The sequence below is a fragment of the Agelaius tricolor genome, unplaced genomic scaffold (genome assembly GCF_023055355.1).
Source record: "Agelaius tricolor isolate 1412-34295 unplaced genomic scaffold, bAgeTri1.0.p SCAF_7, whole genome shotgun sequence".
Classification (NCBI taxonomy): Eukaryota; Metazoa; Chordata; class Aves; order Passeriformes; family Icteridae; genus Agelaius; species Agelaius tricolor.
Genome location: NW_027269267.1, coordinates 25,350,247 through 25,372,187, shown reverse-complemented (window position 1 = coordinate 25,372,187; position 21,941 = coordinate 25,350,247). Strand labels below are relative to the sequence as shown.

The 21,941-nt window shown below is 47.4% G+C and overlaps 2 protein-coding genes across 10 annotated transcripts in view; one reads left to right on the top strand and one right to left on the bottom strand.

Moving 5' to 3' along the window:
* Nucleotides 1-560: 560 nt before the first annotated feature.
* On the bottom strand, nucleotides 561-6,856 carry ING1 (inhibitor of growth family member 1). Of its 6 annotated transcripts, none has more exons than XM_071430620.1 (3): nucleotides 6,233-6,371; nucleotides 2,407-2,476; nucleotides 561-2,267 (listed from the first exon to the last, which is right to left on the bottom strand). In XM_071430620.1, the coding sequence occupies exon 3, from the start codon at nucleotides 2,194-2,196 to the stop codon at nucleotides 1,564-1,566; it is 633 nt and encodes a 210-aa protein (XP_071286721.1). In that variant the 5' UTR covers nucleotides 2,197-2,267; nucleotides 2,407-2,476; nucleotides 6,233-6,371; the 3' UTR covers nucleotides 561-1,563. The 6 variants fall into 6 exon arrangements, with proteins under 6 accessions (XP_071286721.1, XP_071286717.1, XP_071286720.1 ...); XM_071430616.1 differs by lacking the exon at nucleotides 6,233-6,371 and adding an exon at nucleotides 3,993-4,223; XM_071430619.1 differs by lacking the exon at nucleotides 6,233-6,371 and adding an exon at nucleotides 3,773-3,969.
* Nucleotides 6,857-16,122: 9,266 nt separating this feature from the next.
* The window catches only part of CARS2 (cysteinyl-tRNA synthetase 2, mitochondrial), a 35,150-nt gene continuing 29,331 nt past the window's right edge, over nucleotides 16,123-21,941 (top strand). Inside the window, exons 1-3 of one of the 4 annotated variants that reach the window (XM_071430613.1) lie at nucleotides 16,123-16,450; nucleotides 17,024-17,074; nucleotides 21,206-21,323. In XM_071430613.1, the coding sequence (XP_071286714.1) occupies nucleotides 16,233-16,450; nucleotides 17,024-17,074; nucleotides 21,206-21,323 (387 nt within the window). In that variant the 5' untranslated portion in view covers nucleotides 16,123-16,232. Of the gene's footprint in view, nucleotides 16,451-17,023; nucleotides 17,075-21,204; nucleotides 21,324-21,676; nucleotides 21,891-21,941 lie in introns of those variants that run through there. The other 3 variants (XM_071430612.1, XM_071430611.1, XM_071430614.1) reach the window with 3 other exon arrangements.

Genomic DNA, 21,941 nt, shown 5'->3' with positions numbered 1-21,941 from the left:
GATGAAATCTGCTCACCAGAAAGTCGGCCCCTCCAGCCAGGAGGTGAAGGAAACAGCCTGACCAAGCTTCACTGTCCATCCAAGGGACAGAGCACTGGGTGCCTGGCATAGCACCTGGCCATAGAAAGCAGGTTTTGGTATGGGGTGACCATGAAGAACAAAAAGGCCTGCCCTGGAACAGCTGCAGGAATACTTGGAAAATGCCAAAACACAAAAGATCCCAATAACAAACATGGAGTCACTTATATCCAGTGAAAAAAGCATTAAAAAAACTGAACAATACCAGCTCTGTACTATTGATTTTCAGATAAATGTCTGGGTCTGGGAGTGACTGCAAGCACAAAATGAGAAGATTTGGATAGAAAGCTGAATGCTATTTTGGCTCTCCTACGACCTTGCTGGCCATACATTCTATGAAGATTATCAGAACTGTAATTTGGTTACCACTACAACAGGTTCAGGCTTCCCAGCAGCAGCTTGCTGCAGCTGCTGAGGTCAAAGATCAATTTCTTGGGTTTTTGAGCTACATGAATGATCATTAAACAAGACTGCTAAAGAAGCAAACTGTCAAAGTCATTTCATTTATTTCTTAATATCACATCTGTACAATTTTCATACATACAGCAGGAAATGCACATTGGTTACACAATGGCATTTGGCTGCATTTCCAAGTATAATACAGTAAGTGCAACTCCACTTAAAATGTACATTTATACAACTTAAACAAATTAAGGATTGCTACACCACTATCTGTGACAGTATAAAGCTTCATTTATGTTATGTCTCATTACTAAACCACCTCCTGGTTAAATACAAAACATATTCAATCATTTAAAAATGGCCTTTGTGGTACCTGGCCAGCATATAAAATATCTGTTGTTTAAAATTTAACCATTAACTTTTTGTTTTAAAAAATAATCCTCTAAGCCTATTTAAACATTTGCTATTGAACTGTTATACTGACACTTTGTAGCAGGAACCAAATTTTACCCTCCTTTTGTTTGTTCTTGCTTATCACCAAAAGAAGTTACTTTTGCAATGTATTGCAGCTTTATTCAGATACAGCCAGGTGGTTAAACTATTTATCAATTTTACTCAAAAGGTAAATAACATTTTTCATTAAAGAAAACAAAATTACATTTCAGAGATATTTGTCAAAATTTTAATGGGTAGAGTGCTACCAGCACTAAAAAAAAAAAAAAGAAAAAAAAAGAAAAAAAAAGAAATGAAATAAAAAGAAATAAAAAGAAATAAAAAGAAATAAAAAGAAATAAAAAGAAATAAAAAGAAATAAAGAAAATTATTGATTTATCTTTTAAGAAAGACCCGAATATTCTTATAATTTTACTTTTGGAATATATTGGTCCACAGACCACATTCTTGTTACAGCTTACCAAATGAAACCCAAAATTTCTTATTGCCGTCCCTGTAACAGGAATGGTTCAGTTTTAAACCTCCTTTAAAAATATACATTTTACAATCCTTTCACCTCAACAAAGGTGACACTGACAATAAATACACTGGTTTGGTGGGTTTTTTCCTTCACTATGAAAAGTCCACAAACTACCTGTTGTATGCCCTTTCTTTTTTAGATTTCTCCAACGCCTTGTCCATAGTTTTCTCGTTTTCTCCTCTACATTTGGGGCAGTACCATTTGCCCTTTGGTTTATGGTTGAGTCCCACACAAGAAAAGTGAAACCATTCAATGGGGCACTCATCATTATCACATCCTATCATTTCTCCATAGGAGACTTGGTTGCACAAGCAGTATGTTGGCTCATTAGGGTCAATAGGAAGGTCAGGGGGAGAAGCTTCCCGCTCTGCTTTAGCCTTGGATCGTTTCTTCTTCTTGGATGTTTTTGCTTTCTTCTCCTTTGGTGTTCCTGAGGTGATGTCATCGTGATCATGATTATTTGAGGCATTTTCTCGGTTCTCATTATTCCGTTGCCTCCTCGATCTCTTGTTGTTGGGCTTTTCAGCCTGTGCGATTGTCTCATTCTTCGACTTATCCTGGCTGGCTTTCCCGCTGTTCCCAGTGGTGTCATTAGTCTCTTGACAAGTCTCAAACAGCTCCACGTGGCTGTCCACTTGCCTTGTTCTGTTCTCAACCAGCTCCACCATCTGACTGACGATTTGGATCTTCTCATCCCCCAGTTCCTGACTTCGAATCAAGGCTCTCTGTATGCAGTGCAACATTCTTCTCTTCTGCACAGCATCTGTCTCCCGTTTAAATTTTTCATAGTAATCATCCAGGTCCTTCAGAATCTCTGCAAAGAAGAAATAAAAACTATAAATATTTTTGACAGGGAGAATGGCAAAACAAAACCTCCCATTTTTCCTTCCATACAGCAACAACTTCTTGTAACATGCAGCTCCAATCAAAGACAGATGCCCTGAAGCTTGTACCTGACAGCAGCTCATGGCTCCACTGGACTGCTTTTGTTCTAGGTGGTCCCACAGGAATGGAATGCAAATGCTGATTTAGGAGAAAAAAAGTGACTAAATATATTTTTACGTATGTTGATAATGCTTCCCTTTAAACTTTCCAGTAATTAAAAAGAACTAACTAAACCAATACACATACCATCAAAAGTTCCAAGGTTAACTGAAAAATTAGAGGGGAAATTAGTGGACATCTTCTATATAACAACATTAACATTTTCAGTTAGAATGACAGAGTGGGAGAAAGAGAGTGGGACAGAAAGAAAGCACAAACCAGCCTAGGAGCACCCTGCTGGGTTACTTGACAGGAGATGCAGAAGCACCAAATACATGGTCTAGACCTAAAGCTATTTCATCCAATACTGTCGAGCTATTTCTGCTGAAAATATGAGGCCATGTAAATCCCTGGATTGCAGAACTAGGATTACAATGTTCAGGATGTTTAGATTATTTCCCACCTATACTTTCTGTAAAATACATGTTGCTATTCTTTAAAACACAAAAATATTATCTCCATTAACTACTTACTGCAGAGCAGGAAGTAAAGTTAAAAGAACATTAGAGATGATAGGCAACAATGGGGAGCAGCTAGAGCTTCTGCTTTAAAATATATTACATCCTGAATTGCACCTCAAGGATTGTTCTAACAGTTTATAAAAACAACAATGCACAAAGTATCTAAAGCCTCAAGAATGGCTCTGGAAACCTCTTTTTAAGAAGATGTTTTTGAGTTTCATTATGATACCCAAATGAACTACAGCATACAGGACACTCAGCACTCCATATTAAGTCCTCAAAAACACACTGAATGTTGTTCCTGCATCTCCTTTCTTCTCTGAATTTTCCTTTTCTCACAGGTTAGAACAGTCTGTCTTAGAGAAGCAAAATATATTAAATATATATATATATATAAAAAAATCTGACCTCAATTCATCTAAGAGAAACTAGGATCTCTCATACATGCCAATGGCATTACCAAAATGTTTTTAAACTTACATTTTTCAAGTATTTATTTATTTATTCATAGGAACATGTGACACATAGGCAAACCAAGAGTTATCCTGTGGTTTAGATTCTGGCTTTCCTCGGCAGAGTTTTTAAACATGATTTCCAGGGAAGACATAGAAATATTACGCAAGCTTTATTCAGATTTTAGAACTGCAGCTTGCGCTTCACACATTGGTTAAGCACGACCTGTCTGTCAGCTGGTTCTGCAATATAGCCTATCTGACCAAATCAGTATTCCGATATGTTATTAACCATTTTAAGCAACTTGTGTTTTTTTTAACCTACAAAAAAAGCCCAAAACAAAAATAAAAAATACCAAAACCTGTATGCCCAAGATGCCACCAAAAGATCCTTCAAACATACAGCAGATTCTACATTCGGGAAGGCTGAATACGCAGAGTTAATGGTTTTCAGTGGCTGAAATGCAGTTTTATGCTTTAAGCTTTGGCACTTGACTGATGCCATCAGTTTAACCCGTCAGAATCTGGTGGGTGGGCATCTTCTATGAAGAACGGTCTGTCTGAACAGCACAAAACCATTACCGACGGAAGTTCGGCGCCGGGAAAACTTCGGTTCCAGCACTGCCCGCTGCCATTCCCGCCCGGCTGCGGGCTGGGATCCCGCCGAGCGCGGCCCGGCCCGGGCGTGTTTGGCATGTGCGACACGGAGCGGGGGCCGCGCAAAGCCGAGGGCGCTCAGCCCCGGCGCCGGGAGCGCAAAGCCGCTCGCTCGGTGCTGAGGGAGCCACCGGGGCCGTGCTGCGGCTCGGGCTGGCTGCAGCTGCCGCCGCGGCAGCCTCGGCTCACGGCGATTCCAGGAACCCGCGCTGCCGCGCCGTGCTGCAATAGCGGGAGCGGAGAGCTGCGCTCTGAGGCACTGGCGAACGCGCTCTCCCGGCATCACAGACACCACTCAACCGGAGGGAAGCCATGCCGCCGGAGCTTCGCTACCAGCGCAGCTCCGCGGCCTCACGGGGGCTCCGACGCCGCGGAACGACGGCGAGCGGGACACGGGCGAGAGCCCGGCCTCCTCCCCGCCCCTCTGCGGCGCCCGGGGCCGCCCCGGAGGTGACGGAGCCGCCATTGTTCTCGGGCAGGAAACCGGGACGTCCCCGCGGAACCCGCGGCGGTCCCGGGGGCGCGGGGGGGGCGGGGCGGCCCCGCCCCCGCCGTCCCGAGCGGGGCCGAACGGGCTCTCCCGGGGCAACAAACGAGTGATTGACAGGGAGCAGCGGCCAATCACGGCGGGCGGGAGCGAGCTGGCGCCCGCCCCCTCCGGCCAGTCACGAGCGAGGTGCGGCTGGAGCAGCGGCGCCCACTCCCCCCCACCCCGACACGTCAGTCACTCTCCGGACGGCCAAGGTTGCCCCGCCTCCGACTGTGAACCCGGCCAATCAGAGCGCGCCGGCCGGGGCCGGCCGAGATATTCAAATCAACCCCACGGAAAAGTTGCTTCTCGAAACGTCACGACGGGGCGGGGGCGCGGGACGGGCCGGCCCGGCCTCGGAGCCAATCCGCGCGGGGAGGCGGGGCACGGCCGGCCCGTGGGGACGCCTCCGCCCTATCAGCGCCCCCGACGGGCGCGGCCAACCGCGATATGCTAACGAGGTCTGTCTATAAAAAGAGCGCGGACGCCCCTTCCTAGCACAGCGCGGAGGTGCCAGCTGGACGTGGTTTCTTGGGGCGCGATGTCCGCCTTGTCCTTTTCTTCTCTTCCCACCCCGAAAGCCCCCGCGGGCTCCTGAAGAAGTTTCCCCCGGACCCTTCCCCCGGGAGCTGACGGGCTCCCATGGTGAGCTGCCCGAGGAGCGGCTGAGGCAACGGCAGGCAGGGCTCGCTGCCCGCCGCCCCTAAGGCCACATGCACGGGGGCGCGGGCAGGGAGAGGGGGTCCCCCCTCCCGGCACCCCGACTGTCACCACTACCTGCGGCACAGAATAAAGCGCCCCCCCTCCCCCTCCTTCCGAGCGGACGCCAGCGACCAAGTGACAAAGCTGCCCCGAGTCCCGCAAACCGGCCTTCCCTCCGCCCGTGGGGACGGGGACGGGGACGGCGTGCCCCGAGCGCGGGGAGGGAGGGGGGCGCTTCAGCCCGGCCGTAAACGCGACCGTGTGTGCCGTCCCCCCCCATTCACACCGCACACGCCGGTCCTGCCCCTCGGCCCCCCCGCCCAACGGAGCGGGGCTGTTTCACCGGGTGAAACGAAACCCACCGAGGAGGGAGCGAAGAAAGCACACCCTGCCCCCCACTCTCGCCTAACCCCCCTCTCCTCCCTCCCTCCTTCCCTCCCTCCTTCACTAGCTGCCTCTCTCCCCTACTACAGCCATAATGAATACTGTACATTCCTAAATGTTGTGCTGTAATCTCTTCCCCCTCTATCCACCCAGCACTTTCTTCTGTACCCCCAAACCCTTCCACCTCAGCCCCACGGCCAGGGACGGCCCCCCTTTGTGCACCGCACACCCCACTTCCCTGCCCCCGCCTTCTTGGCCAGCAATTTACACAGAAAAGCAGAGTCCTTGCTTAATAAGAAAAGCCGGAGACCTTTTGTTCCGCCCCATGACAAGAGCTAACGCTGCAGATCAGTCCCTCTCTCTCCTCGGATCTTTCCTCCCGGCTTTCTTCCTCCTTTTACCTCTCAAAAATAAAGCTACCATCCCTGTGGGGTGCAGAGGGGCAAACGGAGCCGAGGCTCAGCTCTAAAGAAAAGAAAGGGAAAGACACCCTCCCCCCCTGAGCCCCAAACCACATACACGGACACACAGATATATAGAAAACACTTACCTTGATATTTGGCGTCAATTTCCCTCATCAAGGAGACATTTCTCTGCAGATCGAAGGGCATAGACTCGATGGAGTCCAGATAATCCTCCACATAGTTCACTAGGTGAAGCTGGTCTCCGTTTGCAGGACTCAACATTTTCATCCGGCAAAGAAACAAAAATCCTTCCCCACACCTCTCCGTGTGAGAGCAAGTGCTGCTCCCTTCAAAGACGGTAACCCCGATGAAGGTCTCACTCCCTGCCCACCTCTCTCGGTAGCTCCCCCAAAAAAAACCGAGGGAAGCTACATCTGACTCCTCTTGTGTGAAAAAGAGGGAGAGAGAGACACACACACACCCTCCGCTAGTCCCCTACAGCCAGCAGCAGCTGATTGAATGGCTGTCGTTGTGGGTAATTCACGAAGGAGGTGGTAAGAACAATCAGAGGGATTTGTGTGTGTGTGTGTGTGTGTGTGTGTGTGGAGGGGAGGGGGGGAGGAGGAGGAGGAGAAAGGAGGGGGGCTTAAACCAGCTCCTCCGAAACAATCTGGAAACAAAATGTGCTCTGCAAAGTGTCTGTCAGAGGCAGCGGCAGCCCCTCTGCCTGCGCCAGCGCCGCTCTGCTCTGCTTCTCCTCCGCTCCCCCCTTCCCCGCTCTCCTCCTCACCGCCGCCGCCGCCGCCGCTCCCCGGCGATATCAACGCAGCCTCCTCGCTCCCATACGCCGCGCTAGATCCAACGTGGAAAACCCAAATACCAGTTTCAAACACTTGGGAAACATTCGGCCCCGCCAGCCAGGGCGCATGCGCTCTCTCCCAGCGCTGTGTACACACACACACACACACACACACTCTCTCTCTCTCTCTCACACACACTCACCGCACACACTCAATCCCTTCCCCCGCCCGGAACCTCCGCATATCCATCGGCCCGCCTCCCTTACTCACGTTTGGGGAGGGAGGGAAGGCGGCGGGGATGCGGGCCGAGCCAGGGGGCGGGCGGCGCAGGGCCGGCGTGGGCGTGGGGTGAAGGAAGCCCCGGGGAAGGCGGAGGCACCGGTGAAGTTGTGCGGAGGCTGCGAGGCGAGCGGCCCGCGGGGGAGCTGGGGGGGATCGCGGGAGCAAGTGAATGCTTTTGCGGTAGGGTACCGGGACTTTGGAGGAGTCTCGCCTCCTGCCAGCTCGCCCCGGGATGGAGCGGCTCCGAAGCCCTTCCTAGGAGAGGGGAACACTGAGAACCATGCGACGCCACTCCGCGCTGCGGGCAGGGCTGTGCCCGGCGCGGCGCCGGACGCTGAAGGGAACCGGGGAGCGTTCCGTCCCTCCCTCCTCAGCAGGCACCCGCATCCATCACCCTGCGGCGCCTGACAGCCGCCCCAGCCAATCACCGCGCCCCTCGCGTCCCGCCCCGCGGCCCCCTCGGCCAATCCCCGCTGTGACACCGCTGCCCGGGATACCGCGCGCCGCGGCAGAGGAGGCGGTAACGCCCGAGGGAAGGGGGCGGGCCTGCGCACGCGCAATTCCTCTGGCGACGGGGAGAAAATGGAGCCGTTAGGGACGCGGCGCGACTACGTTTCCCAGCGGTCTCCGGGCGGGTGCGCATGCGCGAGGCAGGGCTGGCTGGAAGGCGGGAGGGAAGGAAAAGGAAAGGAGGGAGGGTGCCCGAGCCAGCGAGCTTGCTGCGGCTGCCTTGTCCCGTACAGTGGCGAGGGAAGGGTCACCGGGGGACGCCGCCGGGGCTGCGTTGTACAGGAGGCTGGCGGCGGAACGCCCCCGCCCCGCATGGTTGCCGGCGGAGAGGGCTTACTGCCGGCAGAAGGGGAGGAGCAGAAGGGGAGCTCGGGTAGAGCCCTGTGCTCTCCACCAGAGTGTCCCGGCGGTCGTGCGGAGGAGCCCCGCTGTCGGTCAGCATTGCCTTTGTGTCCTGGAGTCGCTGCCATGTCCCGGAGGCTGCAGGCACCCGTCTCTGCCGGGATCGAGGAGCGGGGAAGGCGGGGCTGGAAGGACCTACCCCAGCTCTGCTGAAGCAAAACAACGTGCGCTTTCTGCCTCTTGTTGTTTTAGCAGACGTCACCGGCAATCCCCTAATTTAGGGGAGACTGAGTCATCACTTGTGAGCGCCCGGACTCGCTGGTGCAGTCGCTGCTCAGTGAGGCCCTGGCGCTGTGCTCGCTGCGGGAGCGGCGGCCTGGCCGGGCACCTCAGGCCAGGCTGAGCCCTGTTCAAAGGCTCTGCTGCTGCCAGCAGCTTGGTGTGTGAACCCAGAACTGGGGCTCTCAGGGAAGAACAGGTACAGTTTAGCAATACTTCCAGTATCCTCCCTCCCACCCTCCAGTGGGGGACATGCACCCAAATACTTTCTGAGGAGTACAGACGGTACCACAGACCAAACTCTCTGAACTGATACCAACCCGCTGTTTCGGGCAGATGTCAGAGGGCACTTCCTTGTTTTCTGAAGATCCCTGTAAGTTCTCCCGTTATTTTCTTCCTCTTATTTTCTGTTTCCAGGAGTTGCTGTAAAAAAATGAGTTGCTGAAGTAAATAAAACCCACATACACAAGGTCTTAGGTTTTTAACTTAGAAGCACCATGGCATGTAGCCATTGCTCCAAGCCAGTGTTTCTGGACCTGTGTGCTTTGGTTTACTGTGGCATAGAGAAGGAGTTGTCTAATGGCTGCACTAGCCTGGGAATAGGTATTCCTATTCCAATTCTAGATTGTTGGCACCTATCTGGTAGTTAAAGCCTTCTTGCCTTCAAGAAGGTGAGCCACTGTCAGCAATTAAAGGTAGTTAACAGTCCCCTGGGTAGTGTAAGAATCCAAGCCAATAATTATGACTCAGTAGAGGCAAGACATCTGAAAAGAATACAGATGAGTCCTAAAAAGAGTCATTCTTGCAAAAAAGGTAATCATTATTCTAGACACACAAGTAATTACACGTATAAATAAAAAATGGTTTTGTAAAAGTACCTGTTAATTTACTAAACAGGAACTTTTGTCCCTCCTCTTAATAAACAAAAAAAAAGTAGGAAGGAAAATGCTGAAGTGTAATGGTACCTTGCTAAGTTGCAGCAATACTATCTTTCAACAAAAGTATTGATAGTTTGGATGTGCTGAGTTGAAAGAGCTTGGTATCATCTGTCTCATAAAAGAGCTGTCTGCTGTCTCTGTTAGCTTCTTGTATGTTACTAGAAGAGTGACAGAGAAAACCATCATGGGACTTTGCACAAGTCCTTGGGACAGGAAGGGACTGAGCTCCCCTGAGAATGCATTTGGACCTCTTCGAAGGTCCTCTTTTACAGCTCTTAAAGATGATGCTCAGTGCTTTGTATAGTGCTGTAATCAAATATATACCTGTACCCAGAAATCTCAATTCTCTGCACCCCCTCTAAGCCCAGCAGCAGGTCAGCCATTGTTTTAGGAAGCTGAGTGGGGGGGAGGGAAGGATAAAATCAGCTGTGTGAGTACATCTCTAGAGTGGTGTTGCAGTGTGACACCATTTCCTGTTTCACCTATCCCAACCCCCCAGGTGTGCCAACCTCTCCTTTCCCCTCCCCCTTTGCCCTCCTGCTAAGAGCTGTCCATCAATCTTAACATTCCAGCAGGGTCGTGGTGTGGTTGGCAGAAGTTCAACAGATGCCCCTCAGGTCCGGGCTCATTGGCCTGTCCAAGTGTCTGTACCCCTTGAGCCTTCCCCTCCTCCCACCTGGTTGGCCCTCACCTGTCCCTTCCCCTCTCCCTGTCCCCGGGCTCAAAAGGAGACGGGACCCTGCGGTCTGGATTCTGTTGGGAGCTGTTACAAGATTCAGAGGTCTGTCATCCTGGAATAAAACTCTACACTAAAACTCTACGGCAGAATCCTCTCCTTTTTCTCTTCACCCTCGCCTGAACCTTTTCCACCAGAGGTAAACTGAGTTTCTACTGTGCCTGGATTTGTTCTGAGTGCCCAGCTGCAGCATCCAGCCAGCCAAAGGTATCTCTGAGGTGAAACACCACAGCTGCTGCCTTTGGTCCAGCAGCAAGGGTCAGAGGAGCCCAGGCATGTGCCACCCGGTAATATTGGGATTAATATTCCATAGAGTGGAAAGTTTAAGAAGGTATGGAGCTGATGCCCACTGCCCATCTCTGCTTTTCTTCCTTCTCCTTTGTTTTCTTCTTATTTTGGCCTCTTGCCTCTGAACTACAATAGGTGAGAGATGGGAGATTTTGAATAGAGTTTCAGATGTTCTTTTAATATTAGGGGCCCATTTCTTACTGTGGAGAAGGGTTTACAAGTAGAAATGAATGTCATGTATCAAAGAAGGAAGAGACTCCTGCACTTAATTTTCTTCCTATTTCCTATATTTGTCTAGAGGATAAAAGTATGTATCTCTCCTCCTTTGGCTCCCAAGCCCCTTTGCTCGGTTTATAAGAAATCTTTCCTATTCAGAACCCCAGTCTGAGGTCTTCAGAAGTTTCTTGAAGCTGTTGCCTTACTACAGCTCTAAATTCACAGCAATAGGAATCAAGGGAACTTACTACCAGATCAACAGCTTGCACAACTGCTGTGTCATATACAGACCATGTGTGTATACACAAAATATACTTCATATAATATAAATTTTTAATAATTATAGTCGTTCCAGTCATTATGGTTATCTCAGCTAATCAGTGCAAAGTTCAGAATACTTGATACGAGGAACATAAAATCCCAAACCTCCAAACGTTCCACAAATGCACGTACTGCAGAGCTGGTATTCTGGCTGCCTTCTTTCTCCTTCTCTGCCTTAGCTGAATACTGCTGTATGAAATACTATGTAATCATTGCAGCTGTGTCTCTGTTTATTAGAAAAGATAGTGTCTTCTGATCATTTGTCATTATACTTTATAGTACAGATGAATTAGATGGGTTTATTCCTGCTAATGAATTGCTGTTTCCGCACCATTTAATAGCTTAATCCCTCTTCTATAGTTACATATGCTTGGAGGGTTTTTTCCTTGCTTGTTTGTCTGTTTATTCTTTATGAAGCTAAATTCATGCTTACGTGGATGATGGTAATAGAATTTTACAAGCCTGTTAATTTTGCTTGTGGTTGTAAGTTTTGAAACAAAAGTACAAACAATTAACATGCAAGATGAGCAGAGCTGAGGTTTGCAAGTACAAGACCAGCAGAGTCATGGCTCACCCTCTCATGCAATACACATTTGCCCTGACCAGTATATACTGTTTACAGATATTTAGGCCAGAAATACCTGTTCATGTCACCAAATAATGTTGGATGAATAGATTCTAAAATCTGGAAAACAAATCTAGTTGTGTTTATCCTTTTGCTGCTTCCCAGTAAAGGCTCAAGAACTTAATGAACTTTCCAAATGTCTACCTGGCATTGGCCTGCTGTTCTAAACTTCTCCCTTTTTAATCAGATATTTCACATCTCCTCCTCTGCTTGCCCCAAGGCAGTTGCACTCACTGCCTCTTCTCACACCTGTTTCCTGGCTACTGCCTTCTTTTTCTTGCACCTGTTGCACTTCTAAAGCATAGTGAGCTTAAACAGCATTACACTGACATTAAAGGTCAGCAAAAATTTTGACTGGAACAAGTAAATGTGCATTGCGGTAGAAGGCCAAAGCAAATACATCTGAGTTGTCCCAGAGTGTCAATGGAATGAACACAGATCAAGGGCAACATATTCCATGGGATTCCCATTCCTTTAGTGAATTCAAGAGAGATATACCTCAGCAGTTGGAAACCACTGACAAAGACACCAGTCTGAACCCTGACTGAATTCTTACCAACCCTCAGACTTGTGGTCAGCTGTGGTGCAGGACCCAAACACTTCCAATGAAAAACAGGCAATGTATGTCAGAGCAGTTGGTGAGTAGGTTTTCTGAACAGCAGTAGGTTGTGCTAAGAGCTAATAGACTTCTGGTAAGAGCAAGAAAGTTTAATTGGTTATATATGTCTGCCACCAATGAATTTTCTTTTTCAGTGTTATGCCCTGTCCCCAGAATTACTCTTTTCAAATAGATTTCCTCAAGATGATTTCCCCTTTATAAAACATACTCTTGTGAATATTTGGTGGAATGGCCACTCAACATTTACAATATTTCTGAGCCAAGCATCTGTAATAAGATTCAGGCAATTTTTAGTCTCCTTTTAAAAATCAAACAAGATTCTAAAACAAACCAATAAGCACCTAGATTTTCTAAAAATAAAAAGACTATAAAAGTTAAGTCAAAATGTGTCTGTAATTACAGATTACTGCAGAGCACCAGCAGAAATTCAGTCCACTGCAGTGCATTTAGCTCATCTTTGCTTTTGGTTTGTAATCTGTCTTTATAACCTTTGCCCCTGTATTTTCTCAGATTTGGCTTCCTTGCCAGGTTTCTGAACTAGAACTTGATGAGAAGGGCCACAGATACTGGAAACATGCTCTTGCTAACACAGCAAACGCAACCTTTTTCCTCTGTCAACAATTCTAAGATGGTGTGGCTGAATTTTTAGAAGATAAAATACAGCACCTTTAGCAATAGGGGGGAAACTGTAAAAAATTACAAAGCATGTGTCTCCTAATAATACATGGAAATGGAAAATTGGTTTTTAGCTTTATTCATGTATGATACAAAACATGCTCTGGGATCTTACCTCTGGGGGCAAATCTTATAGGTATTCCTGGGACTGGATACTGGAAAATACAGAAGCCAGGTGAGCCAAAATCTCCAAAGATCCTCCCTGCTCACCACAGAAATGTTGCCAGCGCTGCTGTTGGACAGCACACACAGCTGTGCTTGTAACAGACTTCCTTTTTGATCAAGGATGGAGGGGAAACATTGCTGTCTTACATACTCAGATAAAGGAACAGAACACACAGGAGTCACCCCTTTACCTTTGAGTTTCAGTTTTTAATTTAAAGGAAGTTTTAGCCTTGATGAGCTGACAATATGAAATACATGTGTGTCCCCTTGAAACAACAGTTTACCTGAAGCTCAGGCAGACATGCTGCAGTGGGAGTGTGACTAAGAGCTGCACTGCTCTGCAGATCACATTTCCTCCTGGCTATTCAGCAAGTGCTGAAGTAACAGGAGTACAGCAGGCCCAGGCCTGGCACTGATCTTGTGTACCTTGGCTCCAACTGCTCGCAACCTCCAAAGGCATCTTCTACTCCAGGTGGAAGCAAAGGTCTCCTGATGGCATAAAGCCTTTTGCTGCTGTTCTGCCTTTCTGGTAGAGATGACTGTTGTGTCCTTACACATGTCCCAGAGCAGGAGTAAGGGTACAGGTACAGGTGGCATAAAGTGGAGGTATGCTTAGAGCCACAAACCAATTAATTCTGAGAATGCTGGTATTTTTAACATGAAAAATTTATGGTTTTTATCCACCAGGATTAGTTTTGCTTTCATTTGAAATTAGGTTCTTTTTGTACTTTGGTGTTTGAAGAACACTTTCCACCATTCCACTGGATATATTCTTTTGCATTAAATCTCAAGCATAAATGATGTTAGCTGTTTATTTCAGGCATTTAATAACTGTGGCTTTTCCCACCATCAGAAAATAACATTTTACAGCAGGACATAGAGGTTTTGGGACTAAATGCTAAAAGCCAGTCTGGCTAGCACAGACACTAAGCCTTCTGAAACCAATGGGAAAGAAAAGGCTCTTGCATTCTTCTGATCTGTTGGCAGTTTCATCCATGGTAGCTAAACCTGGAATTAAGCCTAAAAAACATCCATTGTTACTTAGTATTGATTTGAACTCTGACAAAGTGCTTAGAACCATACAGAACAAAGAAGACAACAGAGTTAATGACAAGTCTTAACTAGATGTGTGTTGAACAGCAAGACATCAAAACCAGCTCATTATGGAAGCTGAAATAATTGGCTTGTGAAGCTTCCTGAGAAACATACAAAGCAAACATTTACAAAGGTTATTGGATGGTATCCTGAATTTCATCCTAGGTAGTCTTAAATTAACAAGCCCATAAAATAGGTATCTTATTTGATCAAAATGTTAAGATTGTTAAATGACAAATTCTATGGAAAGTACCTATTAAAAGAAAAAGGAAACATTTGCCACTGGTAGGGCTTTATATCTGATATGCTCTAAAATTAGGTAAGGTGTAGACAGACATCAAGTATTATGTAAAAGCAATAATTTTAAATTATCTTATTACTTATGAGAAAAATCTATTAAAGTCATCCCTGGCAGATAGAAGAGGAAACAACACAAACACTTCTCTGAGGCAGCTCACCACAGGCAGACCTGCAGCATCCAGTCCAGAAAAGCTGTGTGTGTTCAGTATTGCCTTCCTCCCAAAACCAGCAAGGTGCCTTAGCAGGTAACACAGTGGTCTGAGAGACCTGAAAAGGCTCTCCCTGGACAGCCTGTGTAGAAGATTGTGTGGAAGACAGTCAGGAGCAGGACAGACAACACAATGGCCCTGGCAGTTCACTCACTCTCCTTGTACAAGAGCAAGGGTGGCCATAATTGGAGCTCACAGGTCTTCAGTTCAACAAATGCCAAGAGGGTGCTTCCTAAAGAGGGCACTAGACCTGCAGTACTCCTTGGCAAAGCCTGGGATTGATGTGGGTTCACAGAGAATGGGGAAATTAATGGTACAGCAATCTGTGAGGATGGGTATAAAAACCTGGGGGGGTGAGGCAAAAAAAAAAAAATCACAAGATATTCAGTTAAGGATGCCATCTGGTTGGGAGCTGGAAAAATATCTGGGAAAAAATTCACAGACTCGTAGAAAGGCTTAGGTTGGAAGAGACCTTAAAGATAATCCAGTTTCAACCCCTCTGAGCAGAGACACCTGTCACTTAGACCAGGTTGCTCAGAACCCCATCCAACCTGGCCTTGAACACTTCCAGGGATCAGGCATCCACAGCTTCTCTGAGCAAACTGTTCCAAAACCTCTCTACCCTATGAGTAAAGAATTTCTTCCTGACATCTATCTAAATCTCTCCTCTCTGAGTTCAGAACTGTTCCCCCCCTTGTCCTGTCACTATCTGTACAAGTAAAGAGTCGCTCTCCCCTTTTTTTTGTAAGTCCTCTTTAGGTACTGGAAGGTGCTGTAAGGTCTCCCTGGAGCCTTCTCCAGGCTGAACAACCCCAACTCTCTCAGTTTGTCTTCATAGGATACCTGTTCCACCCCTCTGATCATCTTTGTGGTTATAAGCTTGTGGAATTCTCACTTGTTTCCTTGGTATCTGTTCATAGTCACTTTTGGAAACAAGGTGCGTATTCAAAAATACTTTTGGTACCCTTATGTCTGTTCCATTACACTGTTACTCATTCTAGTTGAGTAGCTGTGGTTCAAGGTACTGCAGCCAGTTAAGCTCCATTTCCTCGATATGCTCTGAAAGAAAGAAAAAAAAATCCCCAGTGAGAAAGCAGACCTTGACAGTCAGCCTTTAGGGTACCTCCCAAGTACTCGGCAGCACTTGCTGTCATTTTTGAAAACGTCTAGGTCAGGTAACACTTTATACAAGTACGTGGGAGTCAGGGGGGTGCTTTAAGTGTTTTCTAAGACTCTGATTTATTAAGTCCAGCTTGGGACTGTCACACCATGTTTTATTTTCAGGAGCTAACAGGCTGCCAGTCGTTCTCTGACCTGAAAGGCAATGCAAAAAGAGATTCATTCCCTAAAGTGACCGAATTAACTCGACAGAGTGGAGACCATTATGCTGAATTAGTCACACATTTCCTACGAACATCTCCCTCAAAAACCTCGCTAGGCAGAAGCCGCGCTGGGGTTATACCAAAGCACAAGGCTGGGTACGCGCCGTGCCAGCGGGGCCCTGCCGGCCTAAGCCCCGCACCGCAGGCTCACCATGGCAGCGCTCCGCAGACCGCGCCGGGAGCGGCGCTGCCCCCGCGGCCCGGCGGGAGGCGGTGGCGCCCGGCCCGGCCCCGCCCGCAGGCCCCGCCCCTTCCTGCGCCCCGGCGGCCCCGGCCCCGCTCCGCCGCGGGTCCCGCACGGGCGGCGCGGCTCTGGCGGCGGGTTGTGCCCGCTCCCCGCCCGCGGCCGGGCAACCTGCGGGCCATGCTGCGCGGGGCGGCGGCGGCGGCCGCCCGGCGGTGCGGGCTCGGCCCCGGTGCCGGTGCCGGCCGGGGGCAGGCGGGAGCGCGGCTGTGCTCGGGCGCTGCGCGGCGGCGGCAGTGGGCGCCTCCGGCGGGGTGCAACAGCGGGATCGTGGCTTACAACAGCCGGAGCCGGAGCAAGGAGCCGCTCGTGCTGGCCACCGAAGGAGTGGCGACCTGGTAGCGCCTTGCGGCGCGGCGGGCAGGCGGGCGGGGGTGACAGGAGCGGTTTGTGTCCGGAAACAGCTCCTGTGTCCCGTTCTGGGCTCCAGTACACGAAAGACGTGGAGCTACTGGATAAAGGCTTAGAGAAGGGTCACAAAAGTGATTAAAGGACCGAAGCGTCTCTCTTGCGAGGAGAGACTGCAGGAGCTGGGCCTGTTTAGTTTAGGGGAGTGAAGACTGAGAGGGGATCTCAGCAATACATATAAGTATCTCGAAGATGGGTGTCAAGAGGATCGTACGAGGCTCCTTTTGGCATTGCCTAGTAGCAGGACGAGGAGTTGTGGCCATAAACTAAAACACAAGAAGTTTCACCTCAACATGGGAAAGAACTTCTTTATGCTGAGGGTGGGAGAGCACTCAGGCTGTCCAGGTGGCTCATGGAGACTCCCTCTGTGGAGACATTCAAAACCTACCTGGACACATTCCTGTGTCACCTGCTGTAGGTGACCCTGCCTTGACAGGGGTTTGGACTGGGTGATCTTCCAACCCTAACAATTCTGTGATTCTGTTTGCCTCCCCTCTCTGCAGGTACAGCTGTGGGCCAACGGTGTATGACCATGCACACCTCGGGCACGCCTGGTGAGTCGTGGATGGCACCGTGGGGGCATCCAGGCACATACACAGCACTGGACATCCCACGCCAGGGGTGCCAGGGATACAGTGCCAGACATCCCCAGGCTGCAGTGTGTGTCCTGGTGACAGAGCTGTGACCGGTGACACAAGGCCCAGCCCTTGGCCTCCTGTGCTGTGCAAAGGGCAAAAATCTGTTTGTTATGTATTTTTCCTCTTGTGCTGGGGTAGTCCATAAAGGGGCTGTTGGTTCTGCTGCCTGGCTAAGGCAGAGACAATGTGTGTCTGTGTCTTGGGAAGAAGCATTAGGAATGTGTGCGGTTTGTTTGGGTAGGGTGAGTTGTTACAAATCGTATCAGCATAGTGTGACCTCTCATGTGGAGGAGTTGTGATCCTGGAGCCTCTCAGCTGTGTGAAAAGATAGTTTCACCTCAGGTTAGGTCAGGCATTGTGTTTGCACCAAGGAAAAGCCATGCAGGGCTGGCTAATAGAAAAGTGCTTTCAAGGTTCATAGATGAACACATCGCATCTTAAATCTCAGAAAGTCCAGGTAGCTTAAAGGCCTTTTTGCAGAGTAACACTGTAGTGGCTTACTGTGTTTAAAAATAAAAAACCAATCCAGAGCAGCACATTTTTCTCTGTAGTTCATTAGGATTGTTAAAACAATAACCTATAGCTTCATTATAAGTAACTTTGAAAAAGTACTTTAAATACACCAGAAGAAGTTGCTGGTACTTGTTTCAAAACAACATGCCTGATGAGTAGATATGCAGGGTGTCTGCTGTTCCTGTGAAACTGAGGAGAGTTGCAGCAGTAGGTCAAACTGCTCTTAAGGTTCTTAAAGAGCAGGTTGTGTTGTGCTCTTTGGAAGAGCAGGGGTTTATCAGATAATTGCCATATGTATGAAGATCAGATATTATGCATTTCAGTAACTGAATAATTCCCAATCAATGTAAGGGATTTCACAGCTTCTCATCCTGTCTCAACTTCATTCAGAAACTTGTGTTGAATCTTGCTCATGTTGAACTGAGCCATCGCAGTAACTGCACAACTGCTGCTTTGTTCTGTAAAAAGGAAGACTTAAAATACCAGTTATATGAAAGTACTGTTGTCAGTGCTAATGTTAATGCTGCTGTACTGTTGTGTATATGTTGTGGTGTCTTTTTCCTCCTTGCTTTTGTCAAGTCTCAGCAGAAAACTGACCTAGCTTTTTACTTGTGACCTAAAAATCAAGAACACAATATCTTGGACTTGTTGTTTGTATTTAGTATTTTCAGGAAAGTCATAGTAATTGGTGTATTTAAATCTACAGCTCTTTGTGATATGGGCTACATTACAGTTTACCTTGAAATAATCACAATTTAAAATCATCACTTGAAAGTAACTGTGTAAAAAAGATGGTTATAAGTTTCTTGTCTTTATCCCTCAGTTGAGGTTCTCTAGTGTGGTAGGGCCTGTCTTCCCTGACATGGTGTAATAGGGAAGGGAATTGCAGAGATGCTTCTGTCCTAAGGGGTATAGTTGATCTAGACCACAATGTTTTATAGAGGTGGAGAATTTAACCCGTTGGTCTTGCAGCTCTCTGTGGCTTTTAAATGTCTGTTTTTTTCAGTGGTCTCTTGCCCTCAACTTCCTTGATTAAAAGAGGGAGTAGAAAGGCCTTGCTTACACTTGCTGGTTTTTTACCCATCTTTTCTTACCCATGTCTAAACTAGCAATTTCAGGCTTTCCCACTGTGGAGGTTTGCCATACATCTTCCTCACCCGGGTCTGACCTCTTCACGTGCTAATTTAAGAAAGAATGGTTAGTGCTGAATATTGCCTTTGGTGTATCATGCAGATACACCAGGTATAATTCTCTGTTTTAGCACCTCTTTAACCACCTTCACTTGTTGTTCCTGTTGCCTGACAAGGTGTCTGCACTGAAGACCTTTTGCTCTCTTTTCTCATCAGTTAAACCCTCCAGCGTGGGAGGACTTGGCTGTTCCTTTCCAGTATCTCTGGTCTTACACATGTCAGTGTTGACATTCTGTTGCTCAGCTGATTTGTTCAGGATGGTGGAGCACTCTTGGTTCTATTTGTTTATTTCTTTTTAAAAATGGTATCTTTTTTTCCCCAGTAGCCAGGTCCAACCAGAGAACAGCTGAAATGTGTTCTGCTGTTGGGGGCCAGGAGAGGCCCTGGGCAATAGCAAAAAGTCAGATGGAGTGGTGGCTGTTGCTACTCTGCTGCTCTTGTTAAATACCCTCATTTTGATGTACTCCCGCCACATGTTCTTTTCTTACTAGAATTCCCTTTTTTCCCCTCTGTCTTACATGTGTCAAACACAACAAATGGAGCAGGTAATAAAGCAGAAACGGATCATGGAAATGAGTTTGAGATCCTTGAAGAGAATTTGGAAATAATGGCATTATTTTTCTTCTGTCCTGTTTCCATTCCACAAGGAGTTCTTTTTCTCTAAATAATTTAACATTCTCTAGTATGTTGTGTATCCAGTCCTAAAACCAGATGCTCTGTCTGCCTCCATATGACATCCAACACCCATTCTATATAGAGAAAAAAGTAAGACAGGCAAATAATAATATTTCTTTCCCCCCAGTTCTGGGTCTGACCTTGATTGTACTGGTTTGACCTGCAGCCTGGTTGGCATCCAGGTTCCTGGCTGAATGCTTTGAAGTAAGAGTAAAACCAGCCATGAGAGATTTCTCTTGCACGTGCTCTACCACCCCCTGATCTTGACTGTCTGTTTTGGCTGGGCTTTTTTATCAGTGCTGAAGTGGTAAAGACCCTGTGGTATCAGGAATTCTGCTCTTGTTCTTGCAGAGTTTCTTCCATTAATTCAGTTGGAAGATGAGAGGACAGGGAACAGTGTGAAATTTGTGCCTGCTCTGGGAACAGTGACTGCAGGGCTGTTAAATCTAATATCGAGCTTTTGATGCTGGCGTTGTTCCTCTGAACAGGATCCAAAGGCCAATTTAATATTCTTATGGAATCGTGTCACCACATTAGATCAGCCTTACTCCCAGTGAGCTGCTATTCATTAAAAACTATCTCCCTGGCAGCAAGGCTTTCAAAAAGTCTTTTTTTTCAGCATGGGCACGGCATAAACAACAACTAAAAGTATTTTTCTTCATTGAGATATTCTGCATTCATAAATCAGTACCTTAGTGCTACCTGGCACCTGCAGGGAAGGGTGCAAATCCATTTCTGGAGTTGCTTACACTTCTTTGTTCTGACAGCCATGGGAGTTGCGGTTTGTGTGATGCTGTGAATGAAATGGGAACCTGTAGGTCTGTGAACCTCCTTGCTGGCTTTGGAGAAAACAGCCCAGAAAGACTGAGGATTCTCATCATCTTGCAGGGCAGACACAGAGATTTTAGTCACCTTCTACTATCTCACCTAGTAATTTAGTTTAAATCAGTCAAAGTGTGTTTTGAGAATTACAAATGGAGAGTCTGTGAGCAGAAGGAGCTGCAGCAACCCTCTACAGCTTGTATATCCATCAATCTATCAGCATTAAATACTCTGCTTTGTGGTAAAAGCCCTGAATAATTTTCAGAATAACTTTTATTCTCAAGTGTAAATAAAACAGAATAAGCTATAGAGCATCTACATCTGCTATCACAAAAGATCTGTGGTGGTGTATGAATGAAATACTTTATTGGTGGATGGTAACTGTTGTTACTCAACCCTAAGAAAAGTTAATTTGAATCCTGCTTTATTTCTCCCTGTTCTTTTGCTGCATGACTTTTGAAAACCTGTTAGGATATACTAAGCCTAAGGGATGTATTTCAAGAACATCTGATCTCTGTGTCTCATTTTGTCCTGTTGGCTTTGAAAGAGTCTCCTAGCTCCTGTAGCTTGTGATACCCTTTGAATAAAGAGATGCAACAAAAGAAAACACTCAGAAAATCTGATGTAATGTGTCACTAATGCCAGAAGAGGGTAGGCCAGTTCAAGAGAAATTTGCTTGACTTTTGTGCAGGTAGCAACTGGTTTTGGAAAAACACCTTATGTACTGAAGATCTTTTCATTGCAAGTGTTGGGATTAATTAGATTGTCCCTGTGGCTGTTGGTTATTTTTGTTTTAGTTTATTCTTACTACTGCATGTTCAAAAGCTCGTGTTTCTTTCTCTTCCAGCTCCTATGTTAGGTTTGATATAATTCGAAGGATAATGACAAGGTTTTTTGGAATTGAAGTTATCATGGTGATGGGGATCACAGACATAGATGACAAGATAATAAAAAGAGCCAATGAGGTAGGTGTGTGCTGCAGTCTTTGACTAACCTTTTGGTATTTTCTAAGCTGCTTATATAGGAAAATTAACCTGGGTTTGGGGTTCTTTAGTTATGTTTGTTTTAATTAGTAGGTAATTCATGTTGATATTTCTGGTCCCCTAGTGTGGCTGTGATGGTTCTGGGAGTGAGGAGGGCTGAGTGTCGAGAGCTGTGGGGGTAAATGGGTACAGAGCTGTGTGATGGGGAGAGGCAGAGAGGAAGCTGCCTTACAGCACCCACAGCTGGGATTTTCCTGCCCTCTCCCCCTGCCTGAGAGGCTGGAAGGGAACAAAAGCCCTGTGTGAATCCTCAGCACAGTGAAATTATCCCACAGCTTAGCAGCCAGAAGGGCTCTGGGTCAGTTCTGGAGAAGTGTTGTGTGCTGTGATCATGCAAGGCAGCACTGTACGTACAGCCCTGCCACTGGGGCAGAGGGCAGTTCCTGGAAGGTGCCGAGCACCATCTAGCTGCAATGTCAGCACCTTGGAAAGCTTCACCAGGCCTGGCTGAATTTGTCACCCACAGGAAAGTTAACATTGTGTGTGCAGGTAAGTCTTGATAAGACTGGGGCTGTAAGTGGTTCTTGGCAGAATTTTTAA